Source organism: Carassius auratus, chromosome 47 (genome assembly GCF_003368295.1).
Source record: "Carassius auratus strain Wakin chromosome 47, ASM336829v1, whole genome shotgun sequence".
Lineage (NCBI taxonomy): Eukaryota > Metazoa > Chordata > Actinopteri > Cypriniformes > Cyprinidae > Carassius > Carassius auratus.
In genome coordinates, this window is record NC_039289.1 from 1,856,878 (window position 1) to 1,879,132 (window position 22,255).

General features: G+C 37.5%; 1 protein-coding gene across 4 annotated transcripts in view; it reads right to left on the bottom strand.

Moving 5' to 3' along the window:
* Window positions 1-5,051: 5,051 nt before the first annotated feature.
* The window catches only part of LOC113064745 (rho guanine nucleotide exchange factor 18-like), a 39,037-nt gene continuing 21,833 nt past the window's right edge, over window positions 5,052-22,255 (bottom strand). For all 4 annotated transcript variants that reach the window (XM_026235645.1, XM_026235646.1, XM_026235648.1 and 1 more), the window contains 15 exons: window positions 21,817-21,942; window positions 21,613-21,730; window positions 21,281-21,535; window positions 20,737-20,813; window positions 20,476-20,654; window positions 20,312-20,385; window positions 19,285-19,470; window positions 19,054-19,200; window positions 18,130-18,248; window positions 17,412-17,474; window positions 17,163-17,210; window positions 15,379-15,858; window positions 7,985-8,309; window positions 7,781-7,894; window positions 5,052-7,678 (listed from right to left, as the gene is read on the bottom strand). In XM_026235645.1, coding sequence (XP_026091430.1) covers window positions 7,533-7,678; window positions 7,781-7,894; window positions 7,985-8,309; window positions 15,379-15,858; window positions 17,163-17,210; window positions 17,412-17,474; window positions 18,130-18,248; window positions 19,054-19,200; window positions 19,285-19,470; window positions 20,312-20,385; window positions 20,476-20,654; window positions 20,737-20,813; window positions 21,281-21,535; window positions 21,613-21,730; window positions 21,817-21,942 — 2,457 coding nt within the window. In that variant the 3' untranslated portion in view covers window positions 5,052-7,532. The remainder of the gene's footprint in view (window positions 7,679-7,780; window positions 7,895-7,984; window positions 8,310-15,378; window positions 15,859-17,162; window positions 17,211-17,411; window positions 17,475-18,129; window positions 18,249-19,053; window positions 19,201-19,284; window positions 19,471-20,311; window positions 20,386-20,475; window positions 20,655-20,736; window positions 20,814-21,280; window positions 21,536-21,612; window positions 21,731-21,816; window positions 21,943-22,255) is intronic.

Genomic DNA, 22,255 nt, shown 5'->3' on the forward strand with positions numbered 1-22,255 from the left:
AGCATAACTGACATGCTTTAACGGGTCGCAGGTTCTCCAGGAGCGCACACATAAGTCTTCCCCCAGTAAAATGCACATCGCACTGCATTAAACACAAAGAGATGGGAGCATCCATCCGCCTTGCCAAAACAATCTCTTTGTCTAGATGCGGTATAAAAGAATGCCGGTTATTTGTGAAAACAATGGTGCACAGAAATTTGAGTCTGTAATGTCTAGGCAAGAGACTTCTGAGAGTGTTCCGCGGAGAGGACCAGCGTTTTGGGGAAGGGGGGGAATTGTAATCACGGTTTCCACAATGGAGTAATTACGCAGAACAGGGGGGGGTGGCTGGGAGGCTGACAGATCTAGCGCTGCTCTGATTAACAGTGAATGTTGTTATGCGACGGCAGGCTTTGATGCTCATCCTTGCACGGTCGATCGCCTGAGGCGTAGCATCGAATTTAAAGCGTTCCCTGACAGGTTCCAAAAGGTTGCGGAGTTCAAAAAATTAAAATGTTTCTCGACTCGTAGTAGGTGAACAAAAAAAAAGACGTGATGAGAATTCAACAGAAGAATGTTGATATTTGCCATTGTTTGTGAAGATTTCCCAATGTGGGAAGTGAATTCTAGCAGTCCAAGGACACTTCGCATGTTTGGATGCTTGAAATAGTTCCTCATCACCATAATGCCCCTTGTTTGATTGGGACGAGTGGGTTTCAGTGCTATATCCTGAAGGAAAGAAAAAACAAGGAGGAATGAGAGTGGATCGTATCTCTAGGATGGGACAGTGCTGTAATTGGACCATTGTGGGTGGGGCAGATGGTCTCTTCTGGAGTAAGCCCATCCTGATGTGGGCCCGGTTGATAATTACGGGCGCTCTACTGAAAAGGCACTCGAAAAGTGACATCAGGATGAATAATACAACAAAAGGAAGTGAGGCGTCAGTCTGCGCCCGTCTCTGGGGTGTTGGGGTGTCAGCCTCTTCAAACTCGCAAGGTTAATGAAGCAGCTGCGGCCAAAGACGCTCCTTGGCTTTCTGTGTGTAGCACCACATGATGTACATCTAACGTCATGTGGTTTGTTTCTGTTAGAAGCTCAATCATATCTTGTACCATATAATTTTTTTTGATGAGCCAAAGATTTTATAGCAAACTTAAACCCAAATTTTTAAAGAGAAGTCATTTAAATGTAAACTATTTAAAAGAAAATAAATAAAATAAATGGTCAGAATTAAATATTTATATGAGGTTGGAGCTGTGGCCTAGGTAGGAAATGTCCTTATAAAGGGACATGTTTCTTTCGCAAACCTTTCACGTCCCCAAAGAAACCTCGTGTGCACTTGAAAAGGTTTTCAGATGCAACGTTTCTTCAGTGAACGTAACAGTTTTGCGACAAAATGCAAAAGCATTGAAATATACAGTATGTTCTCTCCCATCTCATGTTAATGATTATTTATTTATTATTTATTTTTTTGTAAGCACAAGCTGCTTTCAGTTTTGGTTTGAAAAAAAAATCATTTATTCAGATCTGTGCTCCTATTTTAGTATTTTATGTACATATTAGACACATTTCTGCGCAAATTGCGAATACTTTATGTAAATTGTTGGTAATGATAGTTTGTTTGTGGGGAGAAATTCACTGCTTGTCTGTCAGGATCCCATTCCCCAAATGCTCAAAAATGCTTTTTTCCTAATACAGACAATTTTTGTACGCATATTTTTTAGGAAATATGCTAATTATACACAATAGCACCAATTTACGCATCAATTGTTTTACCAACCGTTTGCAAACTTTTAAACACAATAGTTATTCTTCATGAGCAAGGCCCAATAAATAGAGCACATTTACACTTTTAATTGCAGAATATTAAACAAACTGAAATAACATACTTTTTAATAAAATGCTGAATAGATTTATTGTATTATCAAACTAAACAGCAGTAAAAAATCTTCCCATGAAACCAAACAGCTATTTGGCACAAGATCTACTTTTTCTAACAGATTGCTATCCACACACACAAAGATTTTACTATGGCAGCAGATTCTTCCCAGGCCACTTTACTGGATTACACCTCTACAAACAAACACGTTGTGTGTTGTGGCGTACGATCAGCCAGCGGTAACCTTATCTTCCCAGCCAGATTTCGTTTTTCATGATGATAAACAAAGAACAATATCTTCATTCATCACCATTCTACACTCAATATCAGTCACTTTACAACAAGTGTTCTTTATACACTACAAAGTATTACCGAAACGCAATAAAGATAAACTCATTAAAGTTGTTTCCATGGACAGAGAAGAAAACATTTATTTCTATGGGGTCAGGACAGGAGTTATATGGCCAGCATGGAACATGATTGCCGGTGCTGACTTTGCTGAGCTGTTATGTAACTGAGAGAGAGGGATATTTTAGACACTATCATGCTTGTAAAAGTGCTAGCCTAGATTTGTCTACCAAACATCAACACTGAGAATAATGCAGGCAGATTGCAGGAAGTTCTCACATTATTAAAAGGAAAATAGATGCTGCTAGAATTCTTGTCAAAAGCAGGGCTCAATACCAGCTCTGACTAAAATTATTCAAATAAAAAAAAACTTAATTATATATCTATCCAGCCAGAAATATTTTTTTAAATCCATATGCACTTATGCATGTAAGTTTGGTTTTGCCATGGAAAAAACAATGACCAAAAATAAAGTTAATTGCAAATTAAAAATTTTCCCCTCAGAATTACAAAATATAAACTCAGAATTAAAGCAAAAAAAAAAAAAAAGGTTAAAATTGTTAATGCTAAATCACAATTGTTGGCTATGCATTCTAAGAATATTGAGATTTGGTCTGTATGTACAGTGGGGAAAATATTTATTTGAACCCCTGCTGATATGAAGATTTGAAGGGTATGCGATGTTTATGGTAGGATTATTTTAACAGATATAGATGGAATATCAACCAAAAGATCCAGAAAAAAACATTATACAATAGGTAGAAATTGATTTGTTCTCTATTCTAGATCAGTGGGCGCTACAACGAATAAAGCCGTGGTCACTAGACCCACACTTCTCACTTCCAGTCCTCGCACCAAGCCAGCTCTGCATATTTTGTGTGTATCTTATCACTTCAGACTTATGTTCTATTTGAACGTAAGTGTCCTGCGAATTGGACATCACAGTATATTGCGCCGTGATTCCAGTTCAAAGCAAATGTATATATATATATATATATATATATATATATATATATATATATATATATATATTCCAATCAAAGGGCTTGGAAGTAGTTTCACTTTAACAACGACACATACAGTGACTCCACGACATGGTGGCAGCGACAACAGAGAGAATAAAAGTCATGCCTACTTTCTTTTGCGTGAACATTTGGGCGGGGTTATGCAAATCTTCCCACATAGTGACATAGACATGGGGGGGCGTGTTAGAACGAGCCGTTTTAGGGGGCGTGGCAGAGTCTTAACTCTTATAAAGTATATCTCTTTGGATTTGAGACTTTAGTCTTTGCAACTTTACAGATCTTCTCTATTCACCAAGAGCTTGCAACACTCCAAAGAGAAAGGACTTTTTTTTTTTTTTTTTTCGCATCATATGATCCCAAGGCAACCTTGGCGTGAGATTTATATGAGCAGAGTGAGAGCGTGTGACAGAGTCTGAAACAAGCCAAATGCGTGAGAGTTGGTAACCTTGCTTATTTAGTGTGACTAATTCTTCAAATTGCCAGTGAAATTCTGGCTACTTTTACAGCTCAGACGTCTAGCCAGCAGCATGGGGTTTGTTTTTGTTTGCGGACAGAATAACTACAATTAACAACGGGACATGGCTACAGACACTTGTGAACCAGACAGAGGTCGCCTCGTGGCACAGCGTCTAAAATTAGCCAAGCACAAGACACAGACGGAAGACAGAAAACCATTACCAAAGACAAAAGCAAGAGACATCATCTGGTAAAGAAGTACTGGACGCGCGGTTGTCAGATCCGGATTGGATAAAAGGAAAACCACAACACCTGAAAATAGCCGCAGCTCTACAATTAGCATGGCCTGAGAGACGGACACAGGTCCTGTTAATTTGGGCTCGGTCTCTTTTCCTGTGAGGAACAGGCCAGAATCAACAGAGGCACGGCCAGCATGGTCATGTGATCACACTAGAAGAGAGGGATGGAAATAAAACCATATTGTCCAAAGAGACCGTCCCGGAGAGGACATGGAATAACATAAGCACTGATCACTACAATGTTTTACATGCTTGTGGTCAACTTCAGTTGTAAGGTATTGGCTGTGTTTGGAATAGAATAGTTGCGTACTACGCAGCATATACTACTGTATCCGCCTTATTTTTAATGCAAGAGCGTGCGCGGCCATTTTATACCTCGTATACCTTGACTTCTGGTATCATTTGCTTAATTTTACCACCATTAACAGCGGTAAAAAAATTGCTCCTTAAACTGCTTGATCTTGCAAAATAGTACATTAATAAATTGTCTTAATTATAAACAAACTGGTTTGTTGTGCAAATGGTTTACTTTTTTTTTTTTTGAATCTGCTAAATAACTAATAAATAAATAATACTATTTAAAAAAACAGAGATATACTTAACACTTTTCCTGGACGTTGCATCGGTCAAAATTGCATCGTTGAGAGAGAGAGTAAAAAAAAAAAAAAAAAAAAATACAAGTCAAATCAGTTTGTAAGTCACATTTTATTACAAAAAGAAATAATGTAAAATAAATAAACTTTAAAACATTATAAACACTATAAATGTGACAAATCCTTTAAATTTGACTATTCAAACAGAACAGAAAAAAAGGGTAAATTATTGTACAAATATTTAACAAATCTCCCTCTCTCTCTGTACCGGAAAATTAAATGAAATTTAAAGCTAAACTAAAACCACAAATGTATTTCAGCAAAATGCATGTGATGCGTGAATGTTAATTTAGTAATATTAGCTGCAGCTCATTTCAGGTTTTTTTTTTTTTTAAATGCTCTCCGTACCCACTGTCAATAAGTAACAATAGCAGAAAATAACGGAAACAAAAAAAACTGACTCAGAATCAGATATTTTTACACTTGTTTTATTATTAAAATGTCTCTAAAGGCAGCAGTTTTAAGTGTTCACAAGTATTTCTGTTTTTCTTCAGTAGAGTGAGTACAATGCTGTGGTAGAAAAAAACAACAACAATCACACTGGCCTTGCGTGCTAAACATTTAAGACCGAACATCAGAAATATTAACACTTGAGGTCCCCTTGAAGTTTGCTGGTATTGAAAAGTGGCTAGTGTAAATTGAAACAGAAAAATCTTGGTTTTTTTTGTTTGTTTTTTTAAGAAATAATTTGACAATATCTGACAAGATATCCTGTTCGCAAAGGAATAACATAAAATACGTCATACAATCACAGACACCAAGAAGCTACAGTCACAATGAATGCCGGCCGGATCAAGGGACAATTTAAAGCGACGTGATGTTTTTAAGCTCACAGTTGAACAAATACAAGAAATCAAAGAAAACTATTCATTCTGAGGTAAAGTGCGCTGCAGCTAAAGGAGCGAGACAAACAGCATTTAGTCACTAACTTCATTATTACATCATCAACATCACGTGACATTTATTTACGTGTCATTGACCGTCAAAACCCATCTGCTACAATGTGAAAATACCCCTTCACTGGGAAAGCATTGGACCTAGAAACTCTAAATATAGGAGGAATATCAAATCAAGTTGTTTTTATAAATGTAATGTCAAAAATACTACTTCTGCCGAGTGGAACAGGTGAAATTCTATCCAAAAGCAATGAATTTTTGTGTTAACTAAAATAAAAACACTCAAAGACAGTTTTGAAAAAAAAAGTGCCTACAAAACTAAATGAAGAAAACTATACTCAAATGGAGCATATTTAAATTCATGGCATAATATCTACATCTCATCTATGTCAGAAGGAAACTATATGTACAACATATACATACAAGTCACACAGTCGCAGGAAACGAACGGCAGAAATCATTCAGTGGCTTCATACTCTGGTGGCATTACTCTGAAATCCAATGTATTACATCACAAACGTTTGTGTGGTCAGCTTGAGAACAGAGGAGAGGCTTGACAGCTTTACAGACTTCAATTAGACATGGAATGAATGTGGGTCATAGGAAAGGAGGAAATGCAAAAACATAGGAAACAAGATTTTCAAACAGAAAAATAAAAATCTTTTTAGAGAAAAATTCTTAAAAGCAGAAATAACTAGGATGGGTAAGGAAACTAAATTAAGTTTGTTTAAAACTCGTATACATGTATCACAATATTTAACTATATTTGGCACTAATCTTAAATGGAACGGTCTCCATTATTGTCATTTTACCCCAAATAAAAGATTTTATTTTTCTCTTAAAAAACTAAAAAAAAAAAAAAAACAGTAAACCCTATTTTAGTACGATTTAATTCAATTAAACATTTTCCCCAAAATTCCGCAAACACATAATGCAACTGTAATACAGTTATAAGAATCTATTTGTTCAGACACATTTATTTTTTTTTGGTATTAAAAAAATAAAATACATTTTAAAAAAGCAAAAACACTACCATGATGTATACTTGTAATTTAGTTTTAAATTCATTTCTAAACTATTTAAACAATTTTTCTTTGCATTATGGTAATGATATTGGCTTTGCATTATGGTAATGATATTGGCTTTGCATTATGGTAATGATATTGGCTCTGCATTACGGTATTGATAATATTATGAAAAAAATTATTAAAATGACATCACAATGCAATTTTCTTTTTCTTTTGATTTTTCAGGGTAATTCATGACCTGTCCATCGAGAGTCTCGAGTGTTTGTATTTCCGCCAAATCAAGTCTTACATTGACTTTTTGATCATTTGGAAAACATTTACCGTCTAAAACATTTGTATCCTTCATCTGATTTTTATTTGAGTAATCTCAAAATACACAGATAACTGCTCTCTCCATTAGAAAGATCTATTAACATATAAATTAAAAGCAGAATATTGGTTAATAAAATCTTGAATTCTCTTCAATTTTTTGGGGGGGAGGGGAACATCTGGAGGAAATCTCTAAAAAGATGAACCACATGAATGAAATTACCACTTAAAAGGAGTTGGCTTTTCTGAAATCAAATGAAAGTTCATACAGTGTACAGTCAAAAATTACAGTGTGAACAAACGTCAAATCCAACAGAAACAGTCATCCCAAATACAAAATGGGACGTTGACACAGTGCAAAACTGCTCACCACAACAATAAGCAACCTAAAAACATCCATTTGCCCTTCATATCGTCCACTCGGAGCGCATGCTACAGAACTAATCTTCACGTGAAGCTCTCCGTCAAAGTCTTTGGGTTTTCTGGACAAACAAGTCTTTTTTTTTTCTTCAAACAAACTAAAACACATTTTTCTTTGTTGTAATTTACAGGCTTCAATAAAACATGTAAGTTGTTAAGACTAGGATGATTGAAAAGTGTTCCTTAATTAAAATATCGCCCGAAACACCAACGCAACGTCTTTGCATCCCATCAGAGGACTTAGAAATAGATAACGTCCTCCTTGGCAGCTTCTTCGCTAACAGTGTACGAGAGGGTGGGCTGGGACGTCTGGCTGTGTGTTTTGAGAACGGCGGGCGTGAGGCTAGACTTGGCGTCCGTGTGAGCATCTGGAGGGCTGAGGGAATCTGCAGGGCGAGGAAACCACACAACAGGGATGTCATCTGGGTCTAATGGCGGTTTACACAGCAGGCTCGGCTGGGAATGTCATGTGCGGATGTTTGTCTTACCTGAGTGTGAATGTTGAGGTTGGTTGGGGCTGATGGGCCGGCGTGCTTTGTGACCTTCCTCCGAATCCCTTGATGACAGCTTGATAGGCAGCATCTGCTTCAGGTCTCCAGAAGCTAGGAAAAAGTGAAGACGGATTTAAGAATCTGCAAATTCATCGCCCCCAGAGAACGCCATTTGGCGGCTGCAAACGGATCAGTGCTAACCAGAACTGTTGGTGTGGTGCGAACTCCTGCCCTTCCCGCTCTTCTCCTTGCCCTTGCTGAGGGCGGCGAGTTTAGTCGGTATCTGCTGCTGGACGCCGCCCTGCTTGTGTAGCTGGTTGGTGGTGCTGATGAGGTGGATGGGAACCTCCGCCTTGGCCGGAAGGATGCTGCAGGAGCTCTCGCGGCGCGAGTGGACTTTGGGACGCTCCAGGTAGTCTGCCGGGGACACGGAGAGAGAGCTCCGCTGGAGTGTCTTCTGAGGAAGCGTCTGATCCCCTGCTCCACCGAACAGCAGCTCACCATTGAAGCTGGAGGAACTGGAAAGCTAAAACACAAAGCAAAATGTTAATGTAGGCACCACACATGGATAAGCAGTTTCACAAACAGAGGTTGATTAACATTTTAATTCATCGTGAGGATGAACCACGGCGGATCACGAGTGTACATTCAGGAAACATCACAATGTCTCCATCCAATCATTAATGAAACACTACCAGGACTAATCTGTGTAAACTCTTAAGGAACAAAACCTGAGTTGATCGCAACAATATACACAGTGGATTTATGAAAAAGGGAAATGCATCAATTTACAAAACAAAAAAATGGATTTATACACATGCACATCTGAATGTAATAATTTACAAGCATATATTTACGAAGAATGGAGTCGAACTGATTTGGAAATGGCCGAGTTGAATGTGACATACACAATAGCAGATGCAACAATTCACGCAATGCTTTTACAAAGAAATTGAATTTTAACGCAAGAGTATACACCGTAACATATCTGCGAAAAACTCCATTTAACACAATTTAAGGAAAAATGTTTTTGCAAACACTTGAACTGAATGCAACAATTTACACTAAAGGATTTACGAATTATTGAGCTGAACATACCAATATACACAATGGATTTACAAAACATTGAATTGCAACAATATAAGCAAAGATGGATTTGACAAAAACTAAATGTAGTAATTTTCACAAGAATGGATTTAGAAAACAGATGAGCTGAACGTATAAATATACACGACAGATTTACGAAAAACAGAATTGAATGCAACAACAATTTACCCAATAATGGCTTTATAAATGACAAATGTTAAACTGAAATGTAAGTATTTACGTAAGAATGGATTTGCAAACAACTGAATCAAATACAACAAATTAAGCAGAATAAGAATGGATTTAAGAACCATTTTTACACAAATTTACATGAAAATCTGTTGCACTGACAATGTATGTCAAATGGATTTATTAAAGTGCCCCTATCATGGCATTTCCAACATTGCCTTTCATGTAGTGTGTAATGTAGCAGTAAGTGAATGTGCAAAGTTTCCGAAAGTGCATGATAAATACAGTTATTGTCTCTCAAAATAAAAGAATAGACTCTGTACAGCCTGAAAGAGTCATTAGTAATTCAAATCCCAATTACGTGACAACACATTCCCACCTATGTTCTTTTTTGGCTGGCTGCGAACTACTTGACTCCATCCACAAATACGTCATTGTATTGACGACTGCTTCTTTAATCTCTGGGAGTTTAACAAAGGATTCACAAAACACTTGCTCTTGAAAGATCAATCAGTACCCAGTTTATTTGGACCAGTTGGCTACATTGAATCACAGCCTGTAAGAATGATAAATAATAGATGTTTATATTCTCTATAAAGCATTAAAAATACGGAACTATTGCAGTGGGTGTATCATTTCTGACACACTGTACGCGGTAGACCAATCACTACAGACTGGGCCATCTGACCAATCAGAGCACAGTAGGGTCATGGCCGCCCCTTGAACAAATAGTTTGAGAAACACTGAAAAATTAGAGTGATATTAAATGCATATTTTAAGAAAATGAAAGTATCGTTTGACCTTGTATGTAAACCTATTGTAGGAGACTCCCAAAAAAATATTAGAAGCCTTACAAATGGCATAATAGGGACACTTTAATAACTACAAATAGTACCAACTACAGAACCTCAAATAACAGACAATATTGTTGCGATAAATCACTTGTCTTCAAATCAACTGTTATTCATTAATTGTACATTACTTTGGATGAATGCATCTACCGAACAAAAAGCATTAATTACATATTTTGAACCATAAAGTTTGAGATGTAATGCCTGCATTTAAATTAAATGTGTTTCAACTTAGATCAGCTTTCATATTTGAGCATGAAATGCTAAGCTAATGCGCCGTGTAGGAAATACAGTCTGTTGAAGAATTGGGGATTTACAGGACGAAGTTAAATTTAAAACACATGCTGTTTGCATGCAGAACTAAGATGTTTTATGCGCTCTTGAGCACATTTTGTCAACCAAGGCATAAAATGTATCACACTCTGAAGACAGCACCACATGAAAGGACTACGTCAAGCATAGGAGATTATTAATGCACATCAGCAGCTAACAGTTCATGAGCGGCCTCCCTCCCAATCTTTTTCCTCTAAAGGACATGGTGTACACTCTTTGGAGGGATAGTCAACCTGGTGCGAGCAAGTCTTGCTCAAGGGCCCAACGGCGATTATGCAATTTCTGAAATGCATCTAGAAGCAAACCTTGAAAATGTATGATAATTAACCGTGAAGTTATCAACACCCTTATTTCATGGAAAAGATTGAATATTCATATAACTGTCCATCACATCTACAGTACTTAAAAATGTGAAAATACCCCATCATCTCCACGCCTCAAAGATGTAACTGAAACTAGAGCCACCCTTCTGAGTCTGTACATTATGCTTCTGCAAGTCAGAATTACACCATCATATTTCCATAATTTCACAAAAAATGTTAAAAAGAACATCCAAATATTGGGAGGCGTTCCTCTGGGATCCTCAATCATCTAGAACAGTGGTTCTCAACCACATTTCTGAAACCCGCCCAATGCTGCATTTTGCATGTCGACTTACATGTCAACACGTTTTCAACTTTAGTTAGTGTGTAATGTTGCTGTTTGAGCATACAAAAACATCTGCAAGGTTACGAAGCTCAAAGTCCACTTGCACTTTAATAGAAAACACTTCTTTTGATTTACAATAAACAGCCCGATATAGAGCAGTGTTTCCCAACCCTGATCCTGGAGGCACCGCAACACTACACATATTCAAACTCTTCCAAACCTCAAAGCATGTGTAATGGAAACAATCGTTCATTATGCTTCTGCAAGTCATAATTGCGCCACCTTGTTTCAAACTCTTTCCATATCAACTCATCAGCTCATTATTTGAGCCTCAAAGACTTAAATGGATGGCTCAGATAAGGAAGACATCCAAAATGTGTAGTGCTGGTGTCTCTCTCCAGACACAGGGTTGGGAAACACTGATCTAGAGATTGGAAAAGGCTGAAATTCTCCAACTGGCCCGGGGCGACATCATCTTGAACCATCACACAGCATGGCCTTGGTGGAGCATGAGTAGTTTTCCCACATGTTGGGATCCCAGCACAGATGCTCCATTGTTTCCAGTCCTAAAGGTGCCTTCAGTAAACATAAGCTTTCCAGAGCGTTGAAAATGCAAGGGGTGTGCAAGGCTTTCAGCACAAAGACTTGACTGACATCACATAAACAATTAAGATTGGCTGAATTCCAGGGCTGGTATTAATGAAAGGGTGCTGGCAGGTAATTATACGTTGCGGTTTTCCCAACTCAAGACTTCCCTGGATACTTAAAGCAAATATTCATTTGGAGAAACTCTGCTGTGCACGGGCTAGTTGGAAGGACTCGCTGCTGGAAACGTGGCTCTTAAATCATGGTGCTAAATACCTGTTTTGAAGGGTTGTTCTGGGTGTTTTTACCTCACAACGAAGCACCACAAATACAGATCTCCTGGAAACAGGAATGTGGAATGTATAAATCTGTCAAAAGCAAAATATACTCTGCCATAAAAAGTTGCCTTCTTTGTAACCAGAGGTCAAAGTTGAGGGGATATGAATGAGAGAGAGAGGGGGGAACACATGAAAGACCAAAATTGACGTTATCTTAAGATCTGAGCCATGGGCTGTGTTCCAGTTCACTTTTAGACATGGACTTGTGAACTTCCCTAAGCACTTACCCTCGGGGGAATCCCCACCACCATTTTGAAGTGCGTTCTACTTCATCAAGTGGACAAGGAAAGTTTACATGGACATACAGTCAACCCATCGATTTTGACAGAGGGAGCGAGTCTGCTTCATATGCACACTTCAGGCTGCTCTGTAGTCCACAATGCAACATGACTATGACGTCATCGCAGATAGCGTTTAAATTAGGGCTGCACGAGGTGTCGTTTAAGCATCGATATTGCGATGTACGAATCCACGATAGTCACATCGCAGGATGTGCGATGTAGGCTGTCGTAGTTGATCCGTTATTCATTAGATGTATGGGCGCGAGGGCGCGGCCGGTGACACACTAGATGCGTGGCGCAAGCGTCTCAGCTGTGTGGCTTGTCCGTATTTAATTAATTTAGATCGAGCCCCTGCCGCACGCTCAATGTCTTCAAACAACACGAGCGCTGTCTTGCTCTCTCTCCCTCGCGCATATTAATCAATTGACACAATGATGTTGATGTTTAAATCATTTAAAATGAGAATATAAGTGTGCTCACCCCATTTTTGTTTGTAAGAAAAATTTGATTTCATATCGCAATAAATATCGCAGAAAAATAAAATATTGCAATGTAATGTTTTCCCAATATTGTGCAGCCCTAGTTTACATTATCCCCACCCTAAACAGCTCCACAATATATAATTTAAAATTATAATTTATTTATGACAGCCCAAGCATATCTATATACACATAGAATGCTGCAGCAAACAAATTCGTAAACGATTAACCAACTCCATAGCGGATTCAAAGTGATCAAGGGCTTAGAATGTTCCAATTCAGGCCATTCCAAGGGTTCCAGAAGTGGGAACTCATGCAACGTCATCAATGACGTACATCTGAGTAAACGAGACAAAGGGATGTTAGTGAGTGAAGGGCATAAGAAAAAAGTGAACTGAAACACAGCCATGGTTTAACAAACGGAAGTGACCAAAGTAGTGACAAAAGAACAGGTCTTGCCCAGGTCAAACAACCCCCAATATATGCGTCATTAAAGCTGACAGTGAGATGGATAATAAAACAATACAGCGTATAATAAAACTAGTCAAAGAAATGGTGGAAATGCAAAACAAAGTCAAATGGCCCAATAATGAAACCGTAAAATCGTAGTAAATTGTAAAAAAACTAATTTGGCACATCACGTACGTCCATGATTTTAGTCTCATTCTTTCAACTAAAATTTAAAAAAAATTATGTTTTCAGGTCATAACAAACTGACTCATTTGAAGCCAGAACTTTCTAGATGAACTGAAAAGCATATGCTCTCTGTTCCTGAAGCATCAATTCTGGAAACCATTGTCTTTGTCGTAATAGATCTCCACTACGTGTCGTATATTTGATCATGGTCTGTAGCCTGGCACCATGGGCAGGCGGTTACTATGTACTGATAACCATTCTAACCTGAGATAAGCCGAGATCACAGGAAATCTGACAAGGCCGGGCATGACCGGACATGCCTCCATGACCTCAAATACACACAATGAACAACCAAGCTGTGGCAACTTACAGTCAGGGTGCCGTCTGTGTCGTTAGTACTCTTCAGAATGCTATATACAAATCTAAAAAACAACAACAACAAAAAATTCCCTTTACAGGAAAAGATCAGGACGGTCAAATAGTTATTTGTTGGGCTCCAATAGTGAGCTTATCTAGATTTATATTTTGTTAGTGGTGGTGATAAAGGTAACAAGTTAGAGACGTTAATTCTCTGGTAGGTTGTATAACATTCTACTTTTTTTTGGATACTAACATTTAAAAAAAAAAATTGTTTTTTTTACTTTTAAATTTTTTTAAGTGTTATTTTAAATAGAAATCACACATTTTAACAGAAAAATTATATCATATTTTAAATGTTAGATATTTATTTAAATTTTACAGTTGTACTATAATCAATTATTACTTTTCACCTTTTTTACTTTAAAGTGAAATGTATATATATATTTTTACTTAATTTTACTTATAGGTTTTTCCAAAATATTAAATTTACTTCAAAATTTCACGTTTAATTCAATGCATTACTTGTCAGTTGTTGTTTATTTATGTATTTATTTATATATATAAAAATTTCCATACTCATATGCAACCCATCAGTGCAAACATAACCCCGGCTGTGGCTGTTGATTTTGGACCATAAATGTTAAATGCATATTCCTCCTACTATAAAATGACTTACACTAATGCTTTATGATCCTGGCTTGATTGCATTTCGTTGGGTCACAGTCTATTAAATCGCAATGGTCACGGCATTACGGCCATTAGGAAAAGTTCTCTATTTATGTTAGTTCCACATGCACGTTTAAATGGAGGCTGAAAGGCGCCTTGTCCAGTTCCTTAGACATCCTTTTCGGAGTAATCTGTCAAAATTAAGGGGTTGGTCATCAAGCTTGTGCATGCGAATGGACAGTAAGGCTACGGCGCTCAAATCAGAGTAACGTGACTGAAGGAAAGCACATAAACATCGGAGTTTAAGGAAAAACTGAGGAATAAGCCTGTGTGCAAATGAAAAAAAACATGCTAAATACAAAGTTCATATTTATATTTTCTAAAGAAAATATGGTTGTTCAGCATGATTCTAGTGTGTTGTGATCTCTGAGATGGTTTCAGTACAGCTGAGAGCTAGAAAATCACATAATATGTGGCTTTTGTTAAAAGCTGTTGACACAGAGACTGGCTTTTTTAAGACTGCTCAAACAACACTTGTCTGTGGGTTTTTTCCCCCAGAGAGCTAGCTGGGTAATCTCGCAGGCTCATCTGCAAACAGGTAGGGCAGGGTGGCAGGTAGATTAGCAAAGCCATTGCTATGTTACCTCACAGAGGCACATTGTTCCCTTCGATTGTACTGGCGCAGCTGAGCTGAGAAGAGAGCATGGGAAAGGCAGAAGCTCTCAGCTGGCACAGCTACACTTAGAAACTATAATAATATGTGTTAACTGCACACTAAAGAGGAGCACAGAGGTGACATCATGCTAATTTCATACATGCCAGCTCCCATTTCCTTGAATAGCTGGGTGATGTATCATATATTCAGTTGAGTTTGACTTCTAACTACATTGTTGTTAAGTTCAATTCGTTTCTTATATTCAGTTCAAACTGTCCTGTTCAATGAACGGATTCAGGAGGTATTATTAAAAACAAGGCAAATAAATATTAATGCTTATTACCACATATTCGTATATTGATACATAATTTATATAATATTTTTATATATTTCTTGCATTTATATTATATTGCATATAATTAAATATAATGTCTGCTGGGTAAGAAAAACATTAAGACATTACAGAGTAAAAGCATGTGGCATCTCACCTGTCCAACTTCCTGTGCGTACAGTCCTGACGTATTTGGCACGTTGTTGTGCTTCTTCAACTTCCTCTGTTGCTCTAATCGCTCTTTCTCTTTCTCAATGGCACGTGTGGACTCTCTCAGCCTCTCCAGGTCTTGCTGGTATGTCTGCCTCTGCCTCTCGAGCTCCTGCCTCTCCTCGGCCAAACGCATCTCCAGTCGCTGACACTCCTCCTCGCGCTCCTTCAGCCGCTGCTCAGCCGCCTCCGCCTGCCGCCGGTGCTTCTCCCGATCCCGTTCCCAGCGTGCATGCTCCTGCCGATGCTGGTTCTGCAGCCTCTGGAAGTTGGCGAGCTCCTCGCGGTGCTTCTCCAAGTTGCGCTGCTTCTCCTGCTCCAGGAGCACGTCTGTGCCGCGGTTCCGGCTGCCGGGACGGTCTCGCTCGGCGGTGAGGAGAGAGGCCCGCTGGAGCTCGATGTGGCTGTCCTGCTGAGAGATTATGGCCTGAGGGGGAAAGAGACAAGAAAGGACTTGATGTCTGGAGAGTTGTTAAGAGCATCCTGGTAATTAAGTCTTAGTTTAGCAAGATGCTTTGGTAAAGTGTCTGGTAAGAATGCAAATTTCATGAAATGTAAACCAAAGGAAAGAACAAAGCTGCAAGCAAGAATGCAACTGAAAGGACAACAGAAACAAAAGCATGAAGAAAAAATAAATAAATACAGAAAGAAATGAATCCAAAGTCAAAAGAGAAGAAAGCTAATTTAAGGACAACTGAAAGGACAAAAGACATGAAAAACAAACAAACAATGAACAAAAGATGAAAAGAAAAATAAAACAAAGGAAATAACTGATGAAAAAAAAAATAAACAAGCAAAATAATCAAAGCCAGAAAAGCAAACAAACAAAACAGCAACTTAATAAAAACAGAACAAATGAAAGGAAATAAGAATGATAGAAAAATTTGAAAGAGAGAATAATAGAAAAGGTCAGAAGAAATAAAAGAATGAAAGAATGGACTGTCATAAAAATAAACAAAATGATAAAATCAAGAATACAGAATGCAACAAAAACAAAATGGCAAATAAATAAAAAGAACAAATGAAAGAGAAAGAAATGGCTGAAAACAGAAAACAAAAACAAGAATGACTAAACAGAAGAATGAAAGAACAAAAGACAAGGAACAAATAAAAGAGAAATAAATGAAAATAGTATAAATGAAAGAGAATAACGCAAAAAAAAAATCAAAAGTAAAAAGAGAAAATACAACAAGATTGAAGACAAAATAATAAACAAAGAATTAGACAATAAGAACTAAAAAAAGAAAATGAAAGAAAACAGCATAAATGAACAAGAAACAAACAGAAACCAAAAAAGAAAAAAATAGAACAAAAGTGAAAAAGAACAAATACGACAGCAAGAACAGAAACAAAACCGAAAGAAAACAGCATAAACAAAAGAAAAAGAATAACAGAACAAGCAAAACTTTAAAGAACAAATAAGAGCAAATGGCCACAAAAAGAAAGCAAAACTGACAGAAAGAATAACCAAAAAATAAATAAAAGAAAATAACGAAATGAAAAAGAACAAATGAACAACAGAATGAGCAACAGATCAAATTAAAAGAAGAAGAATAAAACAGAAGAAATGTGGTTGTTTAAATACAACATGACCGATATTATGAACATCTGAACAAACAAATGAGCACAGCACGAGAACCCTGATTCCTCTAAAGCAGATCATTAGAGATCACACGTGATGCATGTGTCTGAGGTCATGAGAGAGACGTGCGTGAGGTCACTCTGTTGTACCTGTAAACTGTACAGCCTCTGGGACAGCAGCAGCACTCGCTCATAGAACTGGAAAAACAGGAAGACACTGGGATGATTTCAGATTCAGAGACATTATTCTCATGAGACACAACGCCACATTCCTGCCAAGTGAAGTACCGCTGCATCTACTGTCGATTAGCTGCGGTGAACGCAAACCTTACCATCTCAAATATGTATTGAGAGGAGGGAGAAATACTGTGCCTTTTATCCCATGAGAAACACTCTTACCTCTGATTCCTGAAATTTACCGGTGGACCACATTTTGAGCACGCCGGATGAGGAGGCCTCGTCCTGAGAGAGATGAGGGATTCAAATAAATCAAAAACATTTCAATCGGAGAGCATCGTGTATATTAAGATAATCATGCATTACTTTATTCTAGCAAGAACATTTTATTAACAAGCATTATCAAAAAAAAAAAAAAGAACAACACAGTTCATTTCCATTTATTACCGCACTCAACTTTAATTTCCTTGATTAATAATTCTTAACTGTATTTAAATTATCTCTTTAAAATTAATCCTATTAGTAGGTTTTATATAAATTGCTATATTGTTTCTTTGTAAATTAGATTTTGTATTAAACTATCATTTAAAAAAATATACATTTTTAATAATTTACAATGTACATATCATCATCATCATGTTCATATGTAAATTTACAGTAGTAAATTATCTATATACAGTATATATATATATATATATACTATATCTAAAATACACTACTATAAATAAATTGAACCATTATATACATTTATTATTATATATTTACTACAATAATATAATCATCATATAATTATCAGATCTCTATCTTGACAGTGGCTGGTATGACAGTTTAAAACTGACAGAAGTGAATGTCCTGCCCAGATCTGATCATCTGATGCCCCTCCTCTGGTTTAGTAAACACAGACATGTTCCTATCGTCACACATGAGTGTGTTCTCTCACCAGCACATCCCGGTCCTGACATGTGTACACCCGTTTGAGCTGAGGATCAGAGCTGGCCCGCTGACTCCTGTCCCGTGACCTGCCGCCTGCTCCGGGAACCTTCTTCTTAATGCTGCCGTCTGATTTAACACAAACACACCTGGTTTACAAACTTATACTGCAGAGGTACATAGTGGACATAATATGATGAGAAACACACTATCTTGCCTTCTGTATAGCACAAATAGTATGTAAATTGGGATGAACAGCTGTCAAAATATAAAATGAAAAATGGAAAGTTAAGGTGCAGGCTCTCCTTGTATTTGCTCATGATTTATGTACTGTATAGTAAGGTGATTTGGTAAGAAAGTGTCTGGTAAGATTGTACATTTTATACAATGTAAACGGAAAGCAAGCCAGAAAGAACAAAAAAAAAAGATAACAAACAAATAAAAGAAAGCATCAGTGGTTAGAAACAAAATACAGAAATAAAAATTCAAACAAAAGAATGAAAGGGGGAAAAAAGGACAAAAAAAAAACAAAACAAAAACAATAGAAAGAATGAAATGCCACAAAAGAACACGCTCATAAAAACAAACAAAACAGTAAGTAAATAAAAGAAAAAGGATAAAACAAACAAAAGAGAAAGAAATAAGCAAAAATTAAAAAAAGACGACAAGAGCAACAAAGAAAAAAAATGATACAATAAAAAAAAAAGTACGAAAAACATTTTCAATATACTATAATTTTACCCAAACTAATCATAATCTTGTCTACTGCATAGTGCAGATATTATGAAAATTGGGATTGCACAGTCTTCAAAACATGCAGTGAATATGGATTATAAAGATCTCAAATCATGTAACGATAATGAGTCTTAAGTAACAACCCTGCCAACTCATCCACATTAATGCACCATCTCTAATCAGAAGTATTGACTCTTACTCTTAGGCAGAATGCTAGGAATGCTATCGTAGCCGCCAAAGGTGTCTGCTCTGCGCGGCAGTGAACTCAAGGATGGACTCTGGTTCCCCTCGGTCTGTGGAGATGATTCCCGAGCTACAGATGCAAGGAGGTTCTGCAGGTTCTCCGCTACAGAAACACAGATCGGTTCTCAGATGATCTAGCAGTTCTGACATCATCAGAAGCTAAGTCATTCATCCTGATGTGTGTTACCTTCAGTAATGGCTCCTTTGAGCAGCTGCTCTCCCTGCTGGAGGTCCGTGGCGTCGCCCCGCAGCAGCAGACGGGAGCGAGAGCTGGCGTCCTCCAGACCAGACACAGATTCAGCCAGCTCTGCAAACAACTGCAGCTTCTCCGTGAGGCTCTGGGCGATCTGAGCATCCTTCAACGTCAGCCGATCTACAGAAAATGAGCCGCAGATATGAAGGAAAATGTGTTACAGAGACAAAATCATTGATCTAAACAGAAGAACATTATAAACGTCACAGCACAACATAATTATATATATATATTTCATTTTTTAGGATTCATTGATGTAAGTTCAAAATAACAGCATTTACAAAAAATGTACATTTGTTTATTTGAACAAATTCTCTCAATTTTAATTTTAATTCAATGCATCCCTGTGGAATAAAACTATTCATTTCTTTAATAAAAATCTTACTGACATCAAACTTTCAGATGTATTAAACGATTTTCAAATATACAATTATAATTAACAAACCTTCCTATACATTTATATAAACCCACACATTTATGAAAGTTAATATTACATTAATACAGTTATAATATTATTAATATATAATATTAAATATCATATATAGTCAAGTATATTACAGTACATATAATATGTATAATACATAATATTACAAACGTATGCACGTAATTATTTTTGACAAGAGACTAGATTGGCCAGATTTCGGTATGAAAATCTTTTGTCAAAAAGAATTGTAAATATATATTGTAATATACTAAACTATATATGATATTTAATATTATATATTATTAATAATATAACTGTATTAATGTAATATATAGTAATATTAACTATCATAAATGTGTGTTTGTATAAATGTATAGTTATTTTTGTTAATTATAATTATAAAATAAGTGCGCCCTCTAGTGACAAAAGTTCCTTCAAAGCTCCAAAAAATAAATTAATTAAATAAATTTCTTCACCACACATCAAACAAATCATGGTTGTCCTCACAAAAGAAACAAGCCACTTGTGATGTTTTACCTTGAAACTCTCGGAAGCGGGCGACTCTGGCTTCCTCTTCCTCACTAAACAATCTCTCTTCTATATGTGGACAGCTGATGGACAGGAACCGAGGAGGAACATTAAAAAAAACATGCAGACAGAAGTATATACAGACACACATGTGATTATAGCCTGACACAGACCTCTCCCCGGCCTGACGAATGTGGGTGATCCAGGTGTTGCGGTCTTCTTTTGAGCTCGTGTGGATTTCGTACATCTCAGGTTCGTTAGATGAGGCGCAGATGAGGAACATGGCCCGCTCCTCGTGTGCCACCTCACGCACAATCAGCTTCTGCAGTGAAATAACGGAAGGCTTGTTGTCCTAGAGGAAAACAAACAGGGATGAGTGCATTCAGATGAACAGTTTCTCATCTACAAACTGAAAATAAAGTGCTTGTACTCACCACAGTCGAGAACACGTATCTCTGATCTTTTTCTTGCAATAAGACGAGAACATCGGTAAGAAGTAGAGCAAGAATATCTGCAACGGAAGAATCCCAAATTTCAACTCAACAGACTTCTCAGACTTATTAAAACATATGTATGAGATTGCAAGAAAAAATATTTTCAATGCTTTTTTGCATTCTGTCTTAAAAGGACTGCATTCTCTTACAAAACAATTGCGTTCTTTTGCAAAAGTATTGCTTTCCCTTGAGATATCTTGTGTCCTCTCTTAAAATTGTTGCATTTTCATGCATAACATTTGGATTTCTTTTGCAAAGCAATTACATTCTCTCCAAAGAAATGTTGCAATCACTCACAAAAGCACTGAAGCATCATTTTTCCTCTTACTTTGTATTATTTATATCATTAAAGTCTTGCAAGCAAATGCAAAGGTTTTCAGGGGAATGCTTAAGTTCTGCAAGCAAATGCTTAAAGTATTTTTGGGGAACAGAAATCATGTCACTGATGGGATGCATACTTAGGAAATTGTGGTTCTCACAGTACCTTTAAGTCGACCAGATGCGGCTTTCCAGTTGACCATGCCCTCGTACAAGAGCTTGCGGCGGCCCTGAGAAAGGTCCTCCTTCCGGAAAACACGTCCGTCTTTGATTTTCCCCAGTGACTTGGGCTCCATCTTGGAGACGATCTCCCTGAGCCGTGCTTCCTTCTCATAGAGATTGACCTGGGAGTCCACCTGAACGATGGCGTCTTTGATTAGACTGAGAGCCTGCGCTAATCCTTCATGCTCCTCCGTCCCAGCTGGATTGAGAAGAAAGTGTTGAGAACCTTGCAAATCCAAAATATCTGGAGAGTTTCACTGGACTGCAACAACCAACCTTCTGTGTTCTGCAGGATGCGTTCCAGAAGAACGGGGTATTTTGTGATTCGCTGTGTCACCAGCAAGATGCACTCTGGTATGCCTAACCGCCGCACTATTGACAGATTACTGATTTTCTGAAACACAACAAGGGGAGAAAAATGATTCCGAGCAATGCTGAGGAAATGTTAGCAACTTTGAGACAGTTAAGATCTCCACACACTCTCATGAGGTTCTGGAACTTCTTGTTGCTCTGCAGCTGCTCTTTGTAGTAGTTGACTGCTTCGGTGTGCCGACTGCAGAAATCCCCATAACTTTCCTTCATTCGCTCTCCAAGCTCTCCGGAAAACTAAAACAAAACACAAGCAAAATAATGTGACAATAGCATGCTTGAAGCAGGAAGTTAAAGACAGGAAATGTGAAGCAGGAAGTGTAGGACAAAAAATGTGACAACAGCATGTTTGAAGCAGGAAGTAAAAGATGGGAAATGTGAAGCAGGAAGTGTAGGCCAGGGAATGTGAGGCAGGAAGTGTAGGCCAGGAAATGTGAAACAGGAAGTGTAGGACAAAAAATATGACAACAGCATGTTTGAAGCAGGAAGTAAAAGACGGGAAATGTGAGGCAGGAAGTGTAGTCCAGGGAATGTGACAACAGCATGTTTG